Source organism: Electrona antarctica (assembly GCF_951216825.1).
Source record: "Electrona antarctica genome assembly, contig: scaffold_309, whole genome shotgun sequence".
Lineage (NCBI taxonomy): Eukaryota > Metazoa > Chordata > Actinopteri > Myctophiformes > Myctophidae > Electrona > Electrona antarctica.
In genome coordinates this window covers 115,490-137,902 of record NW_027638762.1, presented here as the reverse complement: position 1 = coordinate 137,902, position 22,413 = coordinate 115,490, and the positions used below count along the sequence as shown (strand labels likewise).

Sequence of the window (22,413 nt, the reverse complement as noted above, 5' to 3'; positions counted from 1 at the left end):
ACTATAGAAGTATGAACTGAACTGAACTGTTTCTCTTTAATCCACTATAGAAGTATGAACTGAACTGAACTGTTCCTCTTTAATCCACTATAGAAGTATGAACTGAACTGAACTGTTCCTCTTTAATCCACTATAGAAGTATGAACTGAACTAACTGTTCCTCTTTAATCCACTATAGAAGTATGAACTGAACTGTTCCTCTTTAATTCACTATAGAAGTATGAACTGAACTGAACTGTTCCTCTTTAATCCACTATAGAAGTATGAACTGAACTGTTCCTCTTTAATTCACTATAGAAGTATGAACTGAACTGAACTGTTCCTCTTTAATCCACTATAGAAGTATGAACTGAACTGAACTGTTTCTCTTTAATCCACTATAGAAGTATGAACTGAACTGAACTGTTCCTCTTTAATCCACTATAGAAGTATGAACTGAACTGAACTGTTCCTCTTTAATCCACTATAGAAGTATGAACTGAACTGAACTGTTCCTCTTTAATCCACTATAGAAGTATGAACTGAACTGAACTGTTCCTCTTTAATCCACTATAGAAGTATGAACTGAACTGAACTGTTCCTCTTTAATCCACTATAGAAGTATGAACTGAACTGTTCCTCTTTAATTCACTATAGAAGTATGAACTGAACTGAACTGTTCCTCTTTAATCCACTATAGAAGTATGAACTGAACTGAACTGTTCCTCTTTAATCCACTATAGAAGTATGAACTGAACTGTTCCTCTTTAATTCACTATAGAAGTATGAACTGAACTGTTCCTCTTTAATTCACTATAGAAGTATGAACTGAACTGAACTGTTCCTCTTTAATCCACTATAGAAGTATGAACTGAACTGTTCCTCTTTAATTCACTATAGAAGTATGAACTGAACTGAACTGTTCCTCTTTAATCCACTATAGAAGTATGAACTGAACTGAACTGTTCCTCTTTAATCCACTATAGAAGTATGAACTGAACTGTTCCTCTTTAATTCACTATAGAAGTATGAACTGAACTGTTCCTCTTTAATCCACTATAGAAGTATGAACTGAACTGTTCCTCTTTAATTCACTATAGAAGTATGAACTGAACTGAACTGTTCCTCTTTAATCCACTATAGAAGTATGAACTGAACTGAACTGTTCCTCTTTAATCCACTATAGAAGTATGAACTGAACTGAACTGTTCCTCTTTAATCCACTATAGAAGTATGAACTGAACTGTTCCTCTTTAATTCACTATAGAAGTATGAACTGAACTGTTCCTCTTTAATTCACTATAGAAGTATGAACTGAACTGAACTGTTCCTCTTTAATCCACTATAGAAGTATGAACTGAACTGTTCCTCTTTAATTCACTATAGAAGTATGAACTGAACTGAACTGTTCCTCTTTAATCCACTATAGAAGTATGAACTGAACTGAACTGTTTCTCTTTAATCCACTATAGAAGTATGAACTGAACTGAACTGTTCCTCTTTAATCCACTATAGAAGTATGAACTGAACTGAACTGTTCCTCTTTAATCCACTATAGAAGTATGAACTGAACTGAACTGTTCCTCTTTAATCCACTATAGAAGTATGAACTGAACTGAACTGTTCCTCTTTAATCCACTATAGAAGTATGAACTGAACTGAACTGTTTCTCTTTAATCCACTATAGAAGTATGAACTGAACTGAACTGTTTCTCTTTAATCCACTATAGAAGTATGAACTGAACTGAACTGTTCCTCTTTAATCCACTATAGAAGTATGAACTGAACTGAACTGTTCCTCTTTAATCCACTATAGAAGTATGAACTGAACTAACTGTTCCTCTTTAATCCACTATAGAAGTATGAACTGAACTGAACTGTTTCTCTTTAATCCACTATAGAAGTATGAACTGAACTGAACTGTTCCTCTTTAATCCACTATAGAAGTATGAACTGAACTGAACTGTTCCTCTTTAATCCACTATAGAAGTATGAACTGAACTGAACTGTTCCTCTTTAATCCACTATAGAAGTATGAACTGAACTGAACTGTTCCTCTTTAATCCACTATAGAAGTATGAACTGAACTGAACTGTTCATCTTTAATCCACTATAGAAGTATGAACTGAACTGAACTGTTCCTCTTTAATCCACTATAGAAGTATGAACTGAACTGAACTGTTCATCTTTAATCCACTATAGAAGTATGAACTGAACTGAACTGTTCCTCTTTAATCCACTATAGAAGTATGAACTGAACTGAACTGTTCCTCTTTAATCCACTATAGAAGTATGAACTGAACTGAACTGTTCATCTTTAATCCACTATAGAAGTATGAACTGAACTGAACTGTTCCTCTTTAATCCACTATAGAAGTATGAACTGAACTGAACTGTTCATCTTTAATCCACTATAGAAGTATGAACAGAACTAACTGTTCCTCTTTAATTCAGAGTGAAGTGTATAATCCGCTATAATCCTCTTTAATCCACCAGTGAAGAAGAAGTATGGCGCTGGGCTGAAGTTCAGCAACCTGATGAACATTGGCAAGAAGAAACCCATGTCTCTGGAGAGCCCCGAGACATGTGTCAACACCTCAGGTAACCACGGTTACCACAGTAAACTCAACACCTCAGGTAACCACGGTTACCACAGTAACCCTAGACATGTGTCAACACCTCAGGTAACCACGGTTACCACAGTAAACTCAACACCTCAGGTAACCACGGTTACCACAGTAACCCGAGACATGTGTCAACACCTCAGGTAACCACGGTTACCACAGTAAACTCAACACCTCAGGTAACCACGGTTACCACAGTAACCCGAGACATGTGTCAACACCTCAGGTAACCACGGTTACCACAGTAACCTCAACACCTCAGGTAACCACGGTTACCACAGTAACCTCAACACCTCAGGTAACCACGGTTACCACAGTAACCCGAGACATGTGTCAACACCTCAGGTAACCACGGTTACCACAGTAACCTCAACACCTCAGGTAACCACGGTTACCACAGTAACCCGAGACATGTGTCAACACCTCAGGTAACCACGGTTACCACAGTAACCCGAGACATGCGTCAACACCTCAGGTAACCACGGTTACCACAGTGTGGCACAGAGTGGCACTCCATCTTTTAGTTAGTGTATATTTGTCTCCACCAGGCCGAAGGCATGGGGAGAGAGTATGTTTTGCACTCCGTCCGTCCGTCCGTCCGTGTGTGTGTGTGTGTCCGTCCGTCCGTCCGTCCGCCCGTCTGTGAACAGCTAATCTCTGGCACCGTTAACCCGGTCGATGCCAAATTTTGCACTCCCACTCCCTGGAAGCCAACGATGAACCTCTGCCCCAAAATTTCCAGAACGGCCTGTTATAGCGCCACCAGGAGGCCGCTTTGTGCAAAACAAGTTTTTGGACAGTACACCTACAGATTTTGTCCGAACATCACGCAATGTGATGTTTGGACATCACTTTGAGTGATGAATGGCATCACTTTGCGTTGAATGGCTTCAACTCTAGAGCCCTTCAACTCTAGAGCTCTCTAGAGCCCTTCAACTCTAGAGCCAACTCTAGAGCTCTCTAGAGCTCTCTAGAGCCCTTCAACTCTAGAGCTCTCTAGAGCTCTCTAGAGCCCTTCAACTCTAGAGCTCTCTAGAGCCCTTCAACTCTAGAGCCAACTCTAGAGCTCTCTAGAGCCCTTCAACGCAACGGATCTTACAGATTTCTCAGACTCCATCCTGATTGGCTAAGATTGGCTTCCAAAGTTCGCACTAGTGCTCCGTTTCAAACAAAATGCTGCAAATCATGAACACATCGTGTGATTTCCGTGAAATTGTGCATGCACATTCCCAATAAGCCGAGGAAGAAATGCCAAATGAACATTTTCAACTCAGCCTCATGGTGGCGCTATAACTGGCCGAAAAGTGTTTTTACCTCTAACTGCACGGATCTGTGGATAACTTTGTATGCCAACTCCCTAGAGGCCAAGGAAAAACCTTTGCCTGGAATTTTTCACATCTGCTCTTTATAGCGCCACCAGGAGGCCGACATATGTAAAACACATTTTCTAATATTACTCCATATTTTATCCAAATGTCACGCAAATCTGTACACATGCTCTTCATAGTCATGTGATCAAAACGGGTTTGTTTGATTTCTCATAATCCACCCTCATTGGCTACGATTGGCTTCTAAACTTTTCAGGAGCAGCCCGCTTTGTACCCGTTTTGTACAAATCGCCACAACTACTAAACGCAGCGTCCGATTGTGGTGAAACTGTGCATGCATATTCCCACTAGGCTTTGGAAGAAATGCCAATTGACAGTTTTCAAATCAGCCTCATGGTGGCGCTACAACAGGCCAAGCCGCGTCTCTCACACACACACACACACACACACACACACACACACACACACACACACACACACACACACACACACACACACACATTTATATTGCTCCTAAACATTTTGCCAAACATCACACACACACTCCTATCCTCCTGGTGGAGACCTGTGCCCAGAAGGGCACTTTTTCTAGTTAGTATTATAGTTAAAACATTGAGAGCTTCTGCACTGCAGACAGTGACGCTGTCTCTCTCTCTCTCTCTCTCTCTCTCTCTCTCTCTCTCTCTCTCTCTCTCTCTCTCTCTCTCTGTCTGTCTGTCTGTCTGTCTGTCTCTCTCTCTCTCTCTCTCTCTCTGTCTGTCTGTCTGTCTGTCTGTCTGTCTGTCTGTCTGTCTCTCTCTCTCTCTCTCTCTCTCTCTCTCTCTCTCTCTGTCTCTGTCTCTCTGTCTCTGTCTCTCTGTCTCTGTCTCTGTCTCTGTCTCTGTCTCTGTCTCTGTCTCTGTCTCTGTCTCTGTCTCTGTCTCTGTCTCTGTCTCTCTCTCTCTCTCTCTCTCTCTCTCTCTCTCTCTTTGCTGCATCAGTGCACTATAGAGCGTCACAGTCCCGCCCCCTTTCATGACAACGCCAGGCCCAGGAAATGAATCCCAATGCATTTTTCCTCGTAGACATTTCAAAAAGTATTTATTTAAAGACCTTTTAAGCGTCGTACGAAGCCAACTCGAGTCGTGACAAATCATGACAACAACAAAAAAATACAAAGAACCTGCTGTTTTTTCTACTTTCTAATTCTTTGTTTGGCCCAAAACATTGTGTTTATTGTCATGATTTGTCACGACAAGAGTTGGCTTTGTCCGCGGCGCCCTGGGAGGGACAATCTGGCCAGCTAACTGTGTGTGTGTGTGTGTGTGTGTGTGTGTGTGTGTGTGTGTGTGTGTGTGTGTGTGTGTGTGTGTGTGTGTGTGTGTGTGTGTGTGTGTGTGCGCCCCCTGCAGGCTACCTCAGAGTGCGGGTCAACAGTGATTGGACAGCTCGCTGGTGTCAGATCAGAGACGGACAGCTGTGGTTCTACCAGGACAAGGGGCGGAGCAAGGTCAGCCAGCCGGCCCTCCCATTGGAGGGCTGCAGCGTCCTCCCGGACCCCAGCCCCGAACACCTGTACTCCTTCAGCATCAGCCTCTACGGCACGCAGCTAGCCGCGCTGGAGGTGAGAACTACACTCATGTAGTCCTTTAGCATCAGCCTCTACAGCACGGAGCTAGCCGCGCTGGAGGTGAGAACTACACTCCTGTAGTCCTTTAGCATCAGCCTCTACGGCACGCAGCTAGCCGCGCTGGGGTGAACTACAACGCTGTAGTCCTTTAGCATCAGTCTGTAGAACTACAACCCTGTAGTCCTTTAGCATCAGTCTGTAGAACTACAACCCTGTAGTCCTTTAGCATCAGTCTGTAGAACTACAACCCTGTAGTCCTTTAGCCAGTGGTGCGTCTCTCTCCTCTCCTCTCCTCTCCTCTCCTCTCCTCTCCTCTCCTTTCCTCTCCTCTCCTCTCCTCTCCAGTCTAAGTGAATGCCTCCCCTCCCCAGGCCAGGTCTTCAGTAGAGCTGGGCCACTGGCTGGGTCTCCTGCTGTCCCAGACCGGAACCAGGACGGACCCTGAGGAGTTAACCTACGACTACGTCAACTCTGACAGGATCTGCAGCATCGTCACGGCCGCCAAGACCTCCTTATAGTGAGACCACACCCCTAACCACACCCCTAACCCCCCTACCGCCGCCAAGGCATCGTTATAGTGAGACCACACCCCTAACGACACCCCTAACCACACCCCTAACCACACCCCTAACCACACCCCTAGCCACACCCCTAACCACACCCCTAACCTTGCTTTGCTTATGGCAGTCCATCGTTGTCGATGATGACTTCATATCTCCTGGGGGTGGGGGGTTTCAGCGCTTGTTGCGCTCATGCGCCCTCATGTGGCTGTTTAGACCAATTCTTGATCCGCAACCTTGTCCACATGTGGGGCAGATGTGTGTTGAACCTGGTTGGACAGGTCTTGCAGCGCGCTCATGCCGCTGCCTGCGCTTCTCTGCGCGCCTCAGGGATGTCTTGGCCTCCAGGTGGGAAACACCTGTGAGGCAGAAAGAGCGCCAGATGTCTCGGTCTGCTGCTGTCCTTTCCAGGTTGGAGGGTGGAATGTTGCAGTCCTTGAGCAGCACCTTCATGTGGTCCTTATAGCGCTTTCGCTGTCCTCCTGCAGACCTCTGGCCGGATTGGAGTTGGCCGTAGAGGACCTGTCGAGGTAACCGGACTGCAGGCATACGGATCACATGACCTAACCAGCGGAGCTGTCTGCGTGCCAGACTCACCTCTATGCTGGAAGAGTTGGTGCGTTTGTAGATCTCCTCATAGGTCATGTGATGCCCAGGATCCTTCGTAGACAGCGGATGTGAAAGGCCTCTAGGGGTCTGTATGGTGTCCAGGCTTCCGCACCATACAGTAGTGTGGACACACATACTGCATGGTAAACTGCTGCCTTGGTTGAGGCCTTCAAGTTTTTGTTGGTGAAGACCCGTGACCTTAGGCGACCAAACGCGGCGGAGGCAAGGTTGATGCGGGCTTGGATGTCCGCATCAACATTACAGCTGTCGGAAAGGATGCTGCCGAGGTACTTGAAGTGTGGTACCGTTTCCAGAGGGGTGTTGTCAATATAGAAGAATGGTGTGGGAGTGTGTGTGGAGCTTGGTTGGTGGACTATTTGTGTCTTCTTGATATTAATTTGAAGACCGACCGCTCTGTACGTGGCAGCTACCACATTGAGGGCATGCTGAAGGGACTCAGGGGAGTGAGCAATCAGCGCGCAGTCATCCGCATACTGGAGTTCGCGGACTTGGAGGGCAGTAGTCTTTGTGTATGCCTGGAGGCGTTGGATGTTAAATAGATTTCCATCCAGGCGGAAACTAATGCTGACTCCATCCGTGTTCTCCAGACGTTTATGGGTGATGATTGTAACTGCTGTGAGGAATATATTGAAAATGACAGGAGCTAAAACACATTCTTGCTTTACTCCAATCTTGACGTCGAAGGGGTCAGATAGTTGTCCACCCATTCGAACCCTGGCTTGCATGCCATCATGGAACTGTTGGAGGATGGAGAGGAAGTTGGGTGGGACCCCAAACCGGCTGAGTATGCTCCAGAGAAGCTTTCGGTCTACTGTGTCGAAAGCCTTCGACAAGTCAATGAAAGCCATAAACAGATCTTGTTTGTGTTCTCTGGATTTCTCCTGTATTTGCCTGGCGGCAAAGATCATGTCTGTTGTGCTGCGGTCCTTACGGAAACCACATTGGGTTTCTGGCAAGATGTTCTCTGAGATGTGTGTCGCCAGGCGAGAGAACATGATCCTTGTCAGAACTTTGCCTGCAACTGACAGGAGTGACACACCTCTGCTGTTGTCGCAAGTGGACTTATCACCTTTCTTTTTATAGATTGTGATAATGGTGGCATCTTTCCAGTCTTGTGGGACAGTCTGAGTTGTCCAGATGGCAGAGATGAGTTGGTGTAGTCGGCGTTGGAGTAGGTAACCTCCACACTTGAATACTTCAGCAGGGATGGAGTCTGAACCTGCACTTTTATTGTTTTTAAGACATTTGATCGCCTTCTTAACTTCATGAAATTCAGGAACCTCATCAAGTTGGGGAACAGGGGGGAAGCTTGGGAGAGGGGGGGAACAGGGGGGAAGCTTTGGGAGATCAGGGAACAGGGGGGAACAGGAGGGAACAGGAGGGAACAGGGGGGAACAGGGGGGAACAGGAGGGAACAGGGGGGAACAGGGGGGAGCAGGGGGGAAGCTTGGGAGAGGGGGGGAACAGGGGGGAACAGGAGGGAACAGGGGGGAACAGGAGGGAACAGGGGGGAACAGGGGGGAACAGGGGGGAACAGGAGGGAACAGGGGGGAACAGGAGGGAACAGGGGGGAAGCTTGGGAGATCATCCAGGATGGTTGTGTCTGTGGGGTTGCTCTGGTTTAATAGGGTGCAGAAGTGCTCTGCCCAACGTTCTAGTATGTGTTGTTGATCCTTTAAGAGGGTGGTGCCATCGGCAGATCTGACTGGTGCAATGCTTCTACTCTGAGGGCCATAGATGGTTCTGATGGCGTCATAGAAGCCGTGTGTGTTGTTGATGTCTGCGAGAGATTGGATTTCTTCCGCCTTCTTCACCCACCAGTCATTTTCCATCTGCCGAAGGGCTCTTTGAGCTTCCGCTTTGACAGTTGACAGTTTTTTCCTGAGGGCTTCCGATTGAGGGTTGGCTAGAGCGCTGGTATGTGCTTCGTGTTTTGCCTTGAGAAGGTCGTGAATGCCAGGTGCATTTTCATCAAACCAATCTTGGTGACGTTTTTTGGTGAATCCCACTGACTCTTCGGCAGCACGGTAGATGGATGAACGCAATGTGTTCCAGGCAGCGTTTGTGTCCTCGATGGTAGGGCTCTCTGGGATCTTGTACAGCTCATCTGCAAGTCGGCCTCTTAGGTGGTGGGTGGCTGTGAGGGATTTAAGGGCACTGCAATCAAGCTTCTTGCTGGAGGCCTGTTTGCGGTGCTGCGGGAGGATCTCCAGGTTGACTTTTGACCGAATCATTCTGTGGTCCGTCCAGCATTCTGCCCCCCTCATAGCCCTGGTGATCTGGACCTCTCTCTGGTCAGACTTTCTGGTGATTATATAATCTATCAGATGCCAATGTTTGGATCTTGGATGCTGCCAGGAGGTCTTCAGTTTGTTTTTTTGCTGAAAGATGGTGTTGGTGATGACAAGGTGGTGCTCTGAGCAGAGTGTTAGTAGTCTGAGACCATTGTCGTTCAGCTTGCCGATGCCATGTTTGCCAAGTACGCCTTCCCATAGCCCGTAATCAGAGCCCACACGAGCGTTGAAGTCGCCCATTAGCAGGAGTTTGTCGTTGGGTGGAGTCTTCTGGATGACGGAGTCCAGCGAGCTGTAGAAGCAGTCCTTCAAGTCCTCACTGGCATCCAGGGTTGGTGCGTATGTGCTGATGAGTGTTGCATGTCGTCCTTTCAAGAGGGGAATCCGCCACGTCATCAACCTTTCACTGATGCCTGTTGGTGTTTCTGGGAGCTTTTTAAGCAGACAGGTCTTCACAGCGAAACCTACCCTGTGGAGGCGGCGAGAATCTGGGGGAAGACCTTTCCAGAAAAAGGTGTAACCTTCTCCTGCCTCTGTTAGAGAGTCCTCACCATGAAAGCGGGTTTCGCTGAGAGCTGCTATGTCCACATTGTATCTTCTCCTGTACCTTGTACCTTCTCCTGCCTCTGTTAGAGAGTCCTCACCATGAAAGCGGGTTTCGCTGAGAGCTGCTATGTCCACATTGTATCTTCTCCTGTACCTTGTACCTTCTCCTGCCTCTGTTAGAGAGTCCTCACCATGAAAGCGGGTTTCGCTGAGAGCTGCTATGTCCACATTGTATCTTCTCCTGTACCTTGTACCTTCTCCTGCCTCTGTTAGAGAGTCCTCACCATGAAAGCGGGTTTCGCTGAGAGCTGCTATGTCCACATTGTATCTTCTCCTGTACCTTGTACCTTCTCCTGCCTCTGTTAGAGAGTCCTCACCATGAAAGCGGGTTTCGCTGAGAGCTGCTATGTCCACATTGTATCTTCTCAGCTCATGGGCAACCATTGCTGTTCTCCTGCGGGGACGGGTGGATTCCTTGGGTTGGTCTAAGAGGGTGCGTACATTCCAGGTTGCCAAAGTAAGGGGTATCTTCTTTTTTGTGTTTCGACCGCAGAAAAGGGATGACCCGTCAGCAGCGGTAAGCTGTCCGGGTTGAGGAGGAACAGGCTATTTTTGGGCCACCTTTTCTAGGCTTCTCCCACTTCGGGGTGAGCAGAGCGGGGCTGCTCAGTCGCATAGGAAGCTGCCGAAGAGACATGCTGTTCCATCCCATGCCTCAGCGACCATCACTCCCATGCCGCCTGTGTGTAGGGTTGGGCTAGGTGCTCCCAGTCACATCCTGACCTGCACCCACCGCCCTTCCCCAGCGCCACAGGGCTTTGTAAGGGGTTGGGGGGGGGGGGGGGGGGAGGAGTATGGGCCTGCGCAGAGAGTAGATTAAAGTGAGCGTAGGGGTGCGCAGTACCTACTCTCACACCCAGGGGGCAGTACCTACTCTCACACCCAGGGGGCAGTACCTACTCTCACACCCAGGGGGCAGTACCTACTCTCACTGTCTTGGCTCCGACCAGCTTCTTCCAGTGGCATGATAATCATGACGACCTTCTGCTGATTGGGGTTGCTGGGGGGGGGGGGGGGGGGGGGGGGGGACTGGGGGGGGGGGCAGGGGACTGACTGGGATGGACTGCCAGAGATCCGGTCTGTCGGTATCCTGATTGGAGTTGCAGGGGACTGGGGGGGGGGGGGGGGGCAGGGGACTGGGGGGGGGGGGGGGACTGACTGGGATGGACTGCCAGAGATCCGGTCTGTCGGTATCCTGATTGGAGTTGCAGGGGACTGCCAGAGATCCGGTCTGTCGGTATCCTGATTGGAGTTGCAGGGGACTGCCAGAGATCCGGTCTGTCGGTATCCTGATTGGAGTTGCAGGGGACTGCCAGAGATCCGGTCTGTCGGTATCCTGCCCAATGTGAATCCCCAGAACACAGGTTTTTCATTCGGGGTTTACTCCCGTAGCCATACACCCCCCCGGGCTTACCCACATGCCAGTGGGGCAGTGGTTGGTGAGGTGCCAGGGCGTGTCCACTTTGATGTGGGCCTGCACACCCCACCTCTAGGGACCACTGCTGCTCCGAGATCCCCTACTGGTTTAGCCTAGCCTCGTGAGATGCCAGTTACCGTGCGTTGCCACGTGGAGGCACAGTAGGAGTCTTGGTGAGGGAGAGGCTATGTACTGACCTCGGAAGACTTATGCTCGCTGCTTCCTTTACCCAGAATGGGTTGGCCAGCGGCAGGAACTAAGGGAGGGGGGTCACATGCATCCCTACATGCAACGTCTCTCTAGTGTGCTGCACTAGACGCATCACTACACCCTGTGAGCCAGGCCCACACACACACTAACCACACCACCGCCAAGACCTCCTTATAGTGAGACCACACCCCTAACCACACCCCTACCCCCCCTACCGCCGCCAAGGCATCGTTATAGTGAGACCACACCCCTAACGCCCAGACGGTTGAGCTAACCGTCAGCCTGGCTCAGCAGCCTCTAGAGGCCCAGACGGTTGAGCTAACCGTCAGCCTGGCTCAGCAGCCTCTAGAGGCCCAGACGGTTGAGAAACATGAGGTGTTAACCCTGTGAGAACCACTGACATAGAAACATGAGGTTTTAACCCTGTGAGAACCACTGACATAGAAACATGAGGTTTTAACCCTGTGAGAACCACTGACATAGAAACATGAGGTTTTAACCCTGTGAGAACCACTGACATAGAAACATGAGGTTTTAACCCTGTGAGAACCACTGACATAGAAACATGAGGTTTTAACCCTGTGAGAACCACTGACATAGAAACATGAGGTTTTTCAGAAAACTGTCATGATTTGGAAGACATTTGTAGTTTGTATTATGTTAAATAAATTAGTTTAACACATTTTAACACATTTACAAACTTGTGTATTATTAAAACATTAGTGACACCTCCTCTAACGCTTGTTTTTGTGTGTGTGCGTGCGTGCGTGTGTGCGTGCGTGCGTGCGTGCGCGCGTGCGCGTGCGTGTGTGTGTGTGTGCGTGTGCAGCCTCATGCAGAGGAGGTTCTCGGAGCCCAACGCCTACATGGACAACCTCCACCAATCAGCTGAGAGCATGGACAACCTCCCGTCTCTCCACCAATCAGCTGACGAGCTGTACGACGATGTGGCATCTATAGCGGCTGACCCTGAGGTACCTCTGACCCTGAGGTACCTCTGACCTCTGACCCTGAGGTACCTCTGACCTCTGACCCTGAGGTACCTCTGACATCTGACCCTGAGGTACCTCTGACCTCTGACCCTGAGGTACCTCTGACCCTGAGGTTAGATCTTTCAGGAGTTAACACCCCGGATGCCCGGGGGTATTTAGCAGCAATTTGTCACATCGCTCCACAGGCTGGGAGCACCGCTCCACAGGCTGGGAGCACCGCTCCACAGGCTGGGAGCGTCGCTCCACAGGCTGGGAGGGTCGCTCCACAGGCTGGGAGCGTCGCTCCACAGGCTGGGAGCGTCGCTCCACAGGCTGGGAGCGCCGCTCCACAGGCTGGGAGCACCGCTCCACAGGCTGGGAGGGTCGCTCCACAGGCTGGGAGCACCGCTTCACAGGCTGGGAGCGTCGCTCCACAGGCTGGGAGCGCCGCTCCACAGGCTGGGAACGCCGCCCCACATGCTTGGAGCGTCGCCCCACAGGCTGGGAGCGTCGCCCCACAGGCTGGGAGCGTCGCCCCACAGGCTGGGAGCGTCGCTCCACAGGCTGGGAGCGCCGCTCCACAGGCTGGGAGCGCCGCTCCACAGGCTGGGAGCGCCGCTCCACAGGCTGGGAGCGTCGCTCCACAGGCTGGGAGCGCCGCTCCACAGGCTGGGAGCGTCGCTCCACAGGCTGGGAGCGTCGCTCCACAGGCTGGGAGCGTCGCTCCACAGGCTGGGAATGCCGCCCCACAGGCTGGGAGCGTATTATATCATAGCACTATCCAAGATGGCGTCTGTGTCACCTTGAAATGGGCTCTGAGGCCATATGTATTATACACTTGAAGAGGTCTCTTTTTCAATCTAATCCTGACCCCAAAGAATGGAAATGGAATCGGCCCTGATCAATCATTCTGTATGAAATTATGCTTTATAAATAAAGTTATGATTGACTGATTGATTGATTGATTGATTGATTGATTGATTGATTGATTGATTGATGTGGTCCTAGCAGGATCCAGAGGAGGAGGAGGAGTCAGACGGTGAAGACCATGAGCTGGGGGACATCGTCTTGTCCTCTGTGGACATCAAAGAGGACATTGTCTCCGCTGTGAACATCAAAGAGGACATCGTGTCCTCTGTGAACATCAAAGAGGACGTTGTTTCCTCTGTGGACATCAAAGAAGACATTGTCTCCGCTGTGGACACCAAAGAGAAGCTCGGGGACACTGTGGACACCAAGGGGGAGCTCAGGGACACGTCCTCCTCTGTAGAGGCCAAACAGGAGCTCAGGGACATGTCCTCCTCTGTAGACGCCAAACAGGAGCTCAGGGACATGTCCTCCTCTGTAGACGCCAAACAGGAGCTCAGGGACATGTCCTCCTCTGTAGAGGCCACACAGGAGGACGGGGACATCATCTGGTCCACCGTGGACACCAGGCAGGACCTCGGGGACAGCAGGGTGTACCTGGACCTCCTCCCCGTCCCCGTCCCCGTGCGCTCCTTCCTCCACCCGCCCTGCGGCAGTAAGACCCCCCCCTCCTCCCCCACAGAGCAGGAGGAGCACCCTGGTCCCATGAGAGAGGTAGGTTGAGCTTCGACCACACCTGGAGATACTAGCGGCGTGCATGTGGCGTCTTTAACCCATTAGCTGCACGTGGTGTCTTTAAACAACATGACAGCCATGTAAACCAACACAACATGTCATTTAACTAAACAACATGAACATGTTTGAGAACGACTGACATAGAAACATGAGGTTTTTCCGCTGACTGTGAAGATATAGAATGGTCCTCAGGTCTCAATAGAAGACATGTTGGTCCTCAGGTCTCAATAGAAGACATGTTGGTCCTCAGGTCTCAATAGATGACATGTTGGTCCTCAGGTCTCAATAGATGACATGTTGGTCCTCAGGTCTCAATAGATGACATGTTGGTCCTCAGGTCTCAATAGAAGACATGTTGGTCCTCAGGTCTCAATAGATGACATGTTGGTCCTCAGGTCTCAATAGAAGACATGTTGGTCCTCAGGTCTCAATAGATGACATGTTGGTCCTCAGGTCTCAATAGAAGACATGTTGGTCCTCAGGTCTCAATAGAAGACATGTTGGTCCTCAGGTCTCAATAGATGACATGTTGGTCCTCAGGTCTCAATAGAAGACATGTTGGTCCTCAGGTCTCAATAGAAGACATGTTGGTCCTCAGGTCTCAATAGAAGACATGTTGGTCCTCAGGTCTCAATAGAAGACATGTTGGTCCTCAGGTCTCAATAGAAGACATGTTGGTCCTCAGGTCTCAATAGAAGACATGTTGGTCCTCAGGTCTCAATAGATGACATGTTGGTCCTCAGGTCTCAATAGAAGACATGTTGGTCCTCAGGTCTCAATAGAAGACATGTTGGTCCTCAGGTCTCAATAGAAGACATGTTGGTCCTCAGGTCTCAATAGAAGACATGTTGGTCCTCAGGTCTCAATAGAAGACATGTTGGTCCTCAGGTCTCAATAGGTTGTTGACGTGGTGTATTGTTGTGTGTCGTGAACGTTCCTCCAGGTGGACTCCACGCAACCATCTGAGCCGTCCGAGACTCCGCCCACTGTGAACGGTACCGCCCCGACTCCTCCCCCCGGCCCGGCCCCCCAGAGGAGGACCACCACCACCGGCCTCCCCGGGTCTCCCCGGACCCCCCAGGCCTCGGCACAGCCCCACAGGGCCCCCCACAGCCCCCCTGGGTCTCCTCGGACCCCCAAGGCCTCGGCACACCCCCACAGGGCCCCCCACAGCCCCCCTGGGTCTCCTCGGACCCCCCAGGCCTCGGCACACCCCCACATGGCCCCCCACAGCCCCCCTGGGTCTCCTCGGACCCCCAAGGCCTCGGCACACCCCCACAGGGCCCCCCACAGCCCCCCTGGGTCTCCTCGGACCCCCCAGGCCTCGGCACACCCCCACATGGCCCTCCACAGCCACGCGGGAGGAGGCCCGGCCCACCACCACCACACCCCCCACAGCCCCCAACCTCCCCGGGGACGGAGCACCAGCAGCGGGGACAAGGCCAAGGCCCGGTCTCTAGGTGAGTTAGGAACCAGCTCACCATGTAGGATGGACTGTCCTGTCCTGTCCTGTCCTGTCCTGTCCTGTCCTGTCCTGCGCTGTACATGTCAAAGTCATAAACTAGATGTTCCAGTGAAACACAACTGCATCCATGATGGTGACTAGATGTCCCCCTATTTTGATTGATTGATTGAAATATTTATTAACAGTTTGCAGAATTACAGTACATTTCAAGCACAAACTCAATACAAAGGCTGTTAACTGTGAGTGGACGACCCAATTATGCATTACACTTGTTTACAAGAGGGTCCACCTTGTTCAATTCATCAAAGTATATGATGTGGGACGAGACCCGTCTGTCCCACATTGTGACTGACAGGCATCAGTGTTCACATTGAGACCCTGTCTGTCCCACATTGTGACTGACAGGCATCAGTGTTCACATTGAGACCCTGTCTGTCCCACATTGTGACTGACAGGCATCAGTGTTCACATTGAGACCCTGTCTGTCCCACATTGTGACTGACAGGCATCAGTGTTCAAATTGAGACCCTGTCTGTCCCACATTGTGACTGACAGACATCAGTGTTCACATTGAGACCCTGTCTGTCCCACATTGTGACTGACAGGCATCGGTGTTCACATTGAGACCCTGTCTGTCCCACATTGTGACTGACAGGCATCAGTGTTCACATTGAGACCCTGTCTGTCCCACATTGTGACTGACAGGCATCAGTGTTCACATTGAGACCCTGTCTGTCCCACATTGTGACTGACAGGCATCAGTGTTCACATTGAGACCCTGTCTGTCCCACATTGTGAGGGAGGTCACAATGTCTGCTATTTTAGAAAAAACGTGAAAATGTGCCTCAAATCTTTGAATATATATGCTTTCAGAGTGAACGTTTTTTAACTCAAATCTTTACGTCTGGGGTGTCCCTGGAAAAGGTTGAGCATGAACCACTGACATGGTGTTAGGGGTTAGCATGCACCACTGACATGGTGTTAGGTTAGCATGCACCACTGACATGGTGTTAGGGTTAGCATGCACCACTGACATGGTGTTAAGGGTTAGCATGCCCCACTGACATGGTGTTAGGGTTAGCATGCACCACTGACATGGTGTTAAGGTTAGCATGCCCCACTGACATGGTGTTAGGGTTAGCATGCACCACTGACATGGTGTTGAGGTTAGCATGCACCACTGACATGGTGTTAGGGTTAGCATGCACCACTGACATGGTGTTAAGGGTTAGCATGCACCACTGACATGGTGTTAGGGTTAGCATGCACCACTGACATGGTGTTAAGGTTAGCATGCACCACTGACATGGTGTTAGGGTTAGCATGCACCACTGACATGGTGTTGAGGTTAGCATGCACCACTGACATGGTGTTAGGGTTAGCATGCACCACTGACATGGTGTTAAGGGTTAGCATGCCCCACTGACATGGTGTTAGGGTTAGCATGCACCACTGACATGGTGTTAAGGTTAGCATGCACCACTGACATGGTGTTAGGGTTAGCATGCACCACTGACATGGTGTTAAGGGTTAGCATGCACCACTGACATGGTGTTAGGGGTTAGCACCACTGACATGGTGTTGAGGTTAGCATGCACCACTGACATGGTGTTAGGGTTAGCATGCCCCACTGACATGGTGTTAGGGTTAGCATGCACCACTGACATGGTGTTAGGGGTTAGCATGCACCACTGACATGGTGTTAAGGGTTAGCATGCCCCACTGACATGGTGTTAGGGTTAGCATGCACCACTGACATGGTGTTAGGGGTTAGCATGCACCACTGACATGGTGTTGAGGTTAGCATGCACCACTGACATGGTGTTAGGGTTAGCATGCCCCACTGACATGGTGTTAGGGTTAGCATGCACCACTGACATGGTGTTAGGGTTAGCATGCACCACTGACATGGTGTTAGGGGTTAGCATGCACCACTGACATGGTGTTGAGGTTAGCATGCACCACTGACATGGTGTTAGGGGTTAGCATGCACCACTGACATGGTGTTAGGGGTTAGCATGCACCACTGACATGGTGTTAGGGTTAGCATGCACCACTGACATGGTGTTAGGGGTTAGCATGCACCACTGACATGGTGTTGAGGTTAGCATGCACCACTGACATGGTGTTAGGGGTTAGCATGCACCACTGACATGGTGTTAGGTTAGCATGCACCACTGACATGGTGTTAGGGGTTAGCATGCACCACTGACATGGTGTTAGGGTTAGCATGAACCACTGACATGGTGTTAGGTTAGCATGCACCACTGACATGGTGTTAGGGTTAGCATGAACCACTGACATGGTGTTAGGTTAGCATGCACCACTGACATGGTGTTAAGGTTAGCACCACTGACATGGTGTTAAGGTTAGCATGCACCACTGACATGGTGTTAAGGTTAGCATGCACCACTGACATGGTGTTAAGGTTAGCATGCACCACTGACATGGTGTTAGGGTTAGCATGCACCACTGACATGGTGTTAAGGTTAGCACCACTGACATGGTGTTAAGGTTAGCATGCACCACTGACATGGTGTTAAGGTTAGCATGAACCACAGACATGGTGTTAGGGTTAGCACCACTGACATGGTGTTAAGGTTAGCATGAACCACAGACATGGTGTTAGGGTTAGCACCACTGACATGGTGTTAAGGTTAGCATGAACCACTGACATGGTGTTGAGGTTAGCATGCACCACTGACATGGTGTTAGGGTTAGCATGCACCACTGACATGGTGTTAAGGTTAGCATGCACCACTGACATGGTGTTAGGGTTAGCATGCACCACTGACATGGTGTTAAGGTTAGCACCACTGACATGGTGTTAAGGTTAGCATGAACCACTGACATGGTGTTGAGGTTAGCATGCACCACTGACATGGTGTTAGGGTTAGCATGCACCACAGACATGGTGTTAGGGTTAGCACCACTGACATGGTGTTAAGGTTAGCATGAACCACTGACATGGTGTTGAGGTTAGCATGCACCACTGACATGGTGTTAAGGTTAGCATGCACCACTGACATGGTGTTAGGGTTAGCATGCACCACTGACATGGTGTTAAGGTTAGCATGCACCACTGACATGGTGTTAGGGTTAGCATGCACCACTGACATGGTGTTAAGGTTAGCATGCACCACTGACATGGTGTTAGGGTTAGCATGCACCACTGACATGGTGTTAAGGTTAGCATGCACCACTGACATGGTGTTGAGGTTAGCATGCACCACTGACATGGTGTTAGGGTTAGCATGCACCACTGACATGGTGTTAGGGGTTAGCATGCACCACTGACATGGTGTTGAGGTTAGCATGCACCACTGACATGGTGTTAGGGGTTAGCATGCACCACTGACATGGTGTTAGGTTAGCATGCACCACTGACATGGTGTTAGGGGTTAGCATGCACCACTGACATGGTGTTAAGGTTAGCATGCACCACTGACATGGTGTTAAGGTTAGCATGAACCACTGACATGGTGTTAAGGTTAGCATGAACCACTGACATGGTGTTAGGTTAGCATGCACCACTGACATGGTGTTAAGGTTAGCACCACTGACATGGTGTTAAGGTTAGCATGCACCACTGACATGGTGTTAAGGTTAGCATGCACCACTGACATGGTGTTAAGGTTAGCATGCACCACTGACATGGTGTTAAGGTTAGCATGCACCACTGACATGGTGTTAGGGTTAGCATGCACCACTGACATGGTGTTAAGGTTAGCACCACTGACATGGTGTTAAGGTTAGCATGCACCACTGACATGGTGTTAAGGTTAGCATGAACCACAGACATGGTGTTAGGGTTAGCACCACTGACATGGTGTTAAGGTTAGCATGAACCACAGACATGGTGTTAGGGTTAGCACCACTGACATGGTGTTAAGGTTAGCATGCACCACTGACATGGTGTTAGGGTTAGCATGCACCACTGACATGGTGTTAAGGTTAGCATGCACCACTGACATGGTGTTAGGGTTAGCATGCACCACTGACATGGTGTTAAGGTTAGCATGCACCACTGACATGGTGTTAGGGTTAGCATGCACCACTGACATGGTGTTAAGGTTAGCATGCACCACTGACATGGTGTTAGGGTTAGCATGCACCACTGACATGGTGTTAGGGTTAGCATGAACCACAGACATGGTGTTAGGGTTAGCATGCACCACTGACATGGTGTTAGGGTTAGCATGCACCACTGACATGGTGTTGAGGTTAGCATGCACCACTGACATGGTGTTAAGGTTAGCATGCACCACTGACATGGTGTTAGGGGTTAGCATGCACCACTGACATGGTGTTAAGGTTAGCATGCACCACTGACATGGTGTTAAGGTTAGCACCACTGACATGGTGTTAAGGTTAGCATGCACCACTGACATGGTGTTAAGGTTAGCATGAACCACAGACATGGTGTTAGGGTTAGCACCACTGACATGGTGTTAAGGTTAGCATGAACCACAGACATGGTGTTAGGGTTAGCACCACTGACATGGTGTTAAGGTTAGCATGCACCACTGACATGGTGTTAGGGTTAGCATGCACCACTGACATGGTGTTAAGGTTAGCATGCACCACTGACATGGTGTTAAGGTTAGCACCACTGACATGGTGTTAAGGTTAGCACCACTGACATGGTGTTAAGGTTAGCATGCACCACTGACATGGTGTTAGGGTTAGCATGCACCACTGACATGGTGTTAAGGTTAGCATGCACCACTGACATGGTGTTAAGGTTAGCACCACTGACATGGTGTTAAGGTTAGCATGCACCACTGACATGGTGTTAAGGTTAGCACCACTGACATGGTGTTAAGGTTAGCATGCACCACTGACATGGGGTTAGCAGAATTGATTTAGAAGACATTTGTAGAATTGAGGAGACATCAGTAACACAGCTCTGTCTGTCAGTAACACTACATACAAGACAATAACAGGACAGACATACAACGTTCATAAATACAGTATACAGTAATAAATACAGTAATAAATACAGTAATAAATACAGTACCACTACTGAAGAAGACAATAACAGGACAGACATACAACGTTCATAAATAAATACAGTAATTAATACAGTAATAAATACAGTAATTAATACAGTAATAAATACAGTAATAAATACAGTAATAAATACAGTAATTAATACAGTAATAAATACAGTAACACTACTGAAGAAGCTCAAAGGGAGAACAGGAACGGGAAGACTAATAGATAAAAACTAAGCAACAGAATTTGCTAATAAACTTAAGATCAAGAGAACCAACATTTGGATGTGGTCACCCTCCCCCCCCCCCCCCCCCCCCCCCCCACAGGCTGTCCCGGGACCAGCGAGGTGAAGCTGGGTAAGGACCGTACCGAGGCGGACATGAGGCTCTACACGGAGCAGAGAAGGCATCTGGAGAGAGACCGAGAGCAGCTGAGGAGCAGCCTTGCCCTTCTGAAGAGAGAGAGGAGGGAGAGGAGAGAGCAGTTACACACCTGTACAGGTGAGGGGAGGGGAGGGGAGGGGAGGGGAGGGGAGGGGAGGGGAGAGAGCAGTTACACACCTGTACAGGTGAGGGGAGGGGGGGAGGGGAGAGGAGGGGAGGGGAGAGGAGGGGAGGGGAGGGGAGGGGAGAGAGCAGCTGAGGAGCAGCCTGGCCCTTCTGAAGAGAGAGAGGAGGGAGAGGAGAGAGCAGTTACACACCTGTACAGGTGAGGGGAGGGGGGGAGGGGAGAGGAGAGAGCAGTTACACACCTGTACAGGTCACTATACTATTATATCAGGGGGCAAAAAGAAAAAAGAAAATCAGGATATTTGAGTGAATAAAGTTATTTTTTTGCCCCCCCCTCCACCCACCCCCCGCCCCCCAGACCCAGCCCTCCGGGCGTCTCTGGAAGCCGCCCTGAGGCAGAAGGAGGGGGCGTGTCGGGAGGCGGAGCGTCGCCGGGTGGAGGTGGAGCTACAGCTGATGGAGGTGAAGGAGAGCCTGAGGAAGGCGGAGGCGGGACCCTTCACCCTGGGCACCCCATTGGACAGCTCCCTGCTGGACACACCCCCTCAGGTCAGTGAAACACTGGACAGGACACGCACCACCTCGGGTCAGTGAAACACTGGACAGGACACGCACCACCTCGGGTCAGTGAAACACTGGACAGGATGCGCACCACCTCGGGTCAGTGTGAAAAGAGGAGTTAACGGGCAATTATGGACACTGTATTTTTCCCGTAAACCTCAAGTTTAGCAGCATATACAGTTAATATACGGTAATATACAGTTAATATACGGTAATATACAGTTAATATACGGTAATATACAGGTGTGATGTAGGGCTGGGCGATATGACGATATATATCGTATAGACGATAGAAAATGTCTATCGTGAAAAATGTTCTCTATCATTTATATCGTTGTGTCGCAAAAAAGCGGTACGGCAGTATTTTACGTCACAGCGCCCAGCCACGCTGTGCTGTTATTTAATAACAAACATGAAGGGAGATGATGGCTGACGAGATTCAGAGCGGAGTAACACTAAAGTAACCGGCCATTCACTGCTATAAATGCAGGTTTCATGTTGGGTCAAATTGATAAACTGCGTGAGCCACGCATCAGACGCATGTTTTACACAGTTGAACAATTGAGCTTGTCCGTCGGGTGCAAACTTCTTCTACTTCTTTCCTCTTACCTGTCTTGTTTTATTGTTCCAAATAAATTATTCCATTTGAAAAGTCCTTAATTCAGCAACAGCTTCCAAGTTCCAACAACAACAACAACACCACAAGACGCTAACTTAAGTTGTGATCATAAAAAATAAAAAAAGAAAAGAAAAACATCCACTCCCATACGCACAGCTGGGCATCACCTGTAGTCAATTAAACATCGTTAAGCTTCCCAACGTCTTTAACAAACTACACTACAGTGACTACAACTACAACAGAACACTATATACAGAGCTTAAAATGAACTGAGTGGCAGTGGGTGACATGAGGTATTTATTTTCTTCTTTGTGTGTCCCTGTGTCCGAGCACGGAAATAGCATAATTATTGTCACCACCAAGTGTCACTGTTGTGCAGCCTAACACACAGACAGAGGCCAGGGAGGAGAGCTTGTACAGTACAGTACAGT

At 49.4% G+C, this 22,413-nt stretch overlaps 1 protein-coding gene across 1 annotated transcript in view; it reads left to right on the top strand.

Annotated features, from left to right (window-relative positions):
* The window catches only part of LOC306917730 (actin filament-associated protein 1-like 2), a gene marked incomplete at its 5' end in the record, with an annotated part of 59,714 nt that overhangs the window by 23,044 nt on the left and 14,257 nt on the right, over positions 1 to 22,413 (top strand). The window contains 8 exons of the mRNA XM_079530632.1: positions 2,476 to 2,580; positions 5,323 to 5,534; positions 5,912 to 6,057; positions 12,087 to 12,231; positions 13,240 to 13,809; positions 14,774 to 15,290; positions 20,620 to 20,793; positions 21,161 to 21,351. Of these exons, the coding sequence (XP_079386758.1) occupies positions 2,476 to 2,580; positions 5,323 to 5,534; positions 5,912 to 6,057; positions 12,087 to 12,231; positions 13,240 to 13,809; positions 14,774 to 15,290; positions 20,620 to 20,793; positions 21,161 to 21,351 (2,060 nt within the window). The remainder of the gene's footprint in view (positions 1 to 2,475; positions 2,581 to 5,322; positions 5,535 to 5,911; positions 6,058 to 12,086; positions 12,232 to 13,239; positions 13,810 to 14,773; positions 15,291 to 20,619; positions 20,794 to 21,160; positions 21,352 to 22,413) is intronic.